At 57.9% G+C, this 2,595-nt stretch overlaps 1 protein-coding gene across 1 annotated transcript; it reads left to right on the forward strand.

Annotated features, from left to right (window-relative positions):
* Positions 1-522: 522 nt before the first annotated feature.
* NUDT15 (nudix hydrolase 15) lies at positions 523-2,595 on the forward strand (the record flags this gene model as incomplete). Its single annotated transcript, XM_084268999.1, has 3 exons — positions 523-674; positions 795-985; positions 1,382-2,595. 3 exons carry the CDS (start codon positions 523-525, stop codon positions 1,525-1,527), a joined length of 489 nt encoding a protein of 162 aa, XP_084125125.1. The 3' UTR covers positions 1,528-2,595.

Consider the following 2,595-nt stretch of genomic DNA (forward strand, 5'->3'; position numbering starts at 1 on the left):
GCTTCTCTGGGCAGCCTGTGCCAGGGCCTCACCACCCTCACAGGGAAGGATTTCTTCCTTATCAGACCCTACGGCTCCCTTCCAGCTCGGGACACTCCGATTCTGTGAGGCCGAACTGCGGAACGCGCGGCCGTGCCCCACGCAGGCTCTCTCCCTCTCACCGCTCTCCTCACCAGCGCAGGTGCTGCCCCGCTACTTCCCTCGGCAGCGCCGCCGAGCGCCGCCGTCACACACCGGCTCCCGCGTCCCTGAGCTGTGATGGCGCCTTTGCGCGGGGTAAGCGAGGTGCGCTGGCTGACCCCGCAGCTCCGCGGGGGGGCCCGAGCCGCCACCGCCCCTCAGCCACAACCCTCGCCCCGGCGTGACGCCACCGCCGCGGCGGCGCGCGGGTGCGTTGTGCGCATGACCCGCGGGGCAACTGCGGCCCAAGCTCGGGCCGCCGCTCGGTGGGAGGGGCCGCTCCCGCCCCTCGCCGCGCGCCGGGCCTGCGGGGCGGAGCCTCCCCGAGCGCTCACGGTCAGCATGGGCGATCCGGCGCAGCCCCCGCGGCCGGGCATCGGCGTGGGGGTGGTGGTCACCAGCCCCGCGCACCCCAACTGCGTCCTCCTGGGCAAGAGGAGAGGCCCGGTGGGGGCCGGCACCTACCAGCTCCCCGGAGGCCACCTGGAGTTCGGGTAGGAACCCCGAGCCGCCCCCCCCCGGGGCCGCAGCACGCCGGCGGCGCGGGAGAGCTGCCCGCCCGCCCTCCGCGGGCCGGCCCTCCGCTCTCCTGAGGCGGCCGTGCCTTTCCGCAGGGAGAGCCTGGCGGAGTGCGCAGCCCGGGAGACGCTGGAGGAGGCGGCGCTGCGGCTGCGCAACGTGCGCTTCGCCTCCGCCGTCAACTCCGTGTGCGCCGCCGCGCGCTACCACTACGTCACCGTCCTCATGAAGGGGGAGGCGGAGCCGGGGGAGGAGCCGCGCAACCGCGAGCCGGAGAAGAACGAGGGTGAGGGGACGGGATGGGGGGGGCTGTGGGGGCCGCCGGTCTCTTAACGCGGCTGAGCGGGAACACGCGTTTGAGGTTCATCCCTTCCCCTTCCCTGCCGCGGGCTTTACCGCAGTGCGGTCGGGGAGTCGCTACAGGCGCGGTTATCCCGCAGAGCTGGGGAAACGCTCGGTCCCAGCAGCGCTGAGGCGGGAGGGGAGGGGAAGGGAGGGGAGGGGAGGGGAGGGGAGGGGAGGGGAGGGGAGGGGAGGGGCACACACACACAGTAAGTTTAACGTAACTGTCTGTGCAACCGAGAGCTTGAATATGTCACTGTTGATTTCCATACAGGAACCATCCGCCCAGCCCTGCAGAGGCAGAACGGCGCCGAATTAATGTTTCCTTTTTTCCCTGCAGGCTGGGAATGGGTTAAATGGGATGAATTCCCTCCAGCGGATCAGCTGTTCTGGGCCTTGCGCTGTTTGAGAGAGCAGGGTTACGATCCCTTTACGGAGGAGCTCGATCACCTGAAGGGCTACACGGGAAGTCACCAACTAGAGTAAAAAACAGCTGCACAGTGTGTCGCAAACTAGAGGCCAGACCTGCTTTTTCAGTGTACAAGGGGAAAGGATAGATAATGCTCGTTCTGCTCATGTGAAAATACCACCCTTCCCACAGTCAAGATGGTGCCAAATGTTTCACACAACAGTTGGTCTCCCGTTCCAGATCTAGATGGGGCTTTCTAGTCATTAGCCATCAATGTATTCCAGAAAAGCCACTGTGTTTTACCTGGTTAATCTTTGTCTAGATTTATCTAGATGAATCTATGTAATAGAAAATCTAGAAAAATATATGTATATGCCTTTGGAAGGCAGAACTGCTCAGAGCAGTGTAATCACTTGGAAACAGTGGCAGCATCTGACCCAGGAGAAACAGATCAGTTCAAACCACTGTCACCACTTCTGTGTAAAACTTCCTTGTGTATCGTGCTCCTTTCCCATAATTATAAATCTTGGACCAGTTTTTAAACTCAGCCTTATCTCATAGCTTCAGTTAAGATACTGTAGTGAACAAGAGCCACATTTTCCAGACAGTGCCTGGTCATCTAGCAGACAGTAGTACACACTTGAAAATCAAAAGTATTATAACCATGGAAGAGGGATTGCAGTGGCTCTTTGTAGGGAATGAAAACTCCCTCACCCTTCTTGTCAGCCCCTTTAGTTACAGGGTTCTTTTGTAACCTCAGTTACTTTGAATTTATCCACAGAAGCATTTCAGATGTCCACGGTTGATCCTAATTCCTGACCACGTTACTAAACTCTTTCATGGAGAGGTGCCTGTAGCGTTCTACTAGGCTGACACAAATCACATTGTACGAGCTCATCTCATTGATAGGTGTAGCCCTATGGCACACAGTCATACCTTTTGGCTAACCAGGGTTGTCAGGATTAAACAGCACAGACGGGTGCAGTTCTGCACAGCTACTGGGATTTGATGGATTTTTAATTTTCAGCTTGATGTGACTAAATGATTGTGAATTGATAATGAAAGTACATGGAGATATCTAGAACACCAATGAGTTTGTATTTATCACTTTTCTAAAATCTATAAACAAATCTGAGTATTTTCCA

The sequence above is a fragment of the Gallinula chloropus genome (assembly GCF_964237585.1).
Source record: "Gallinula chloropus genome assembly, chromosome: 1".
In the NCBI taxonomy this organism is placed as follows: Eukaryota; Metazoa; Chordata; class Aves; order Gruiformes; family Rallidae; genus Gallinula; species Gallinula chloropus.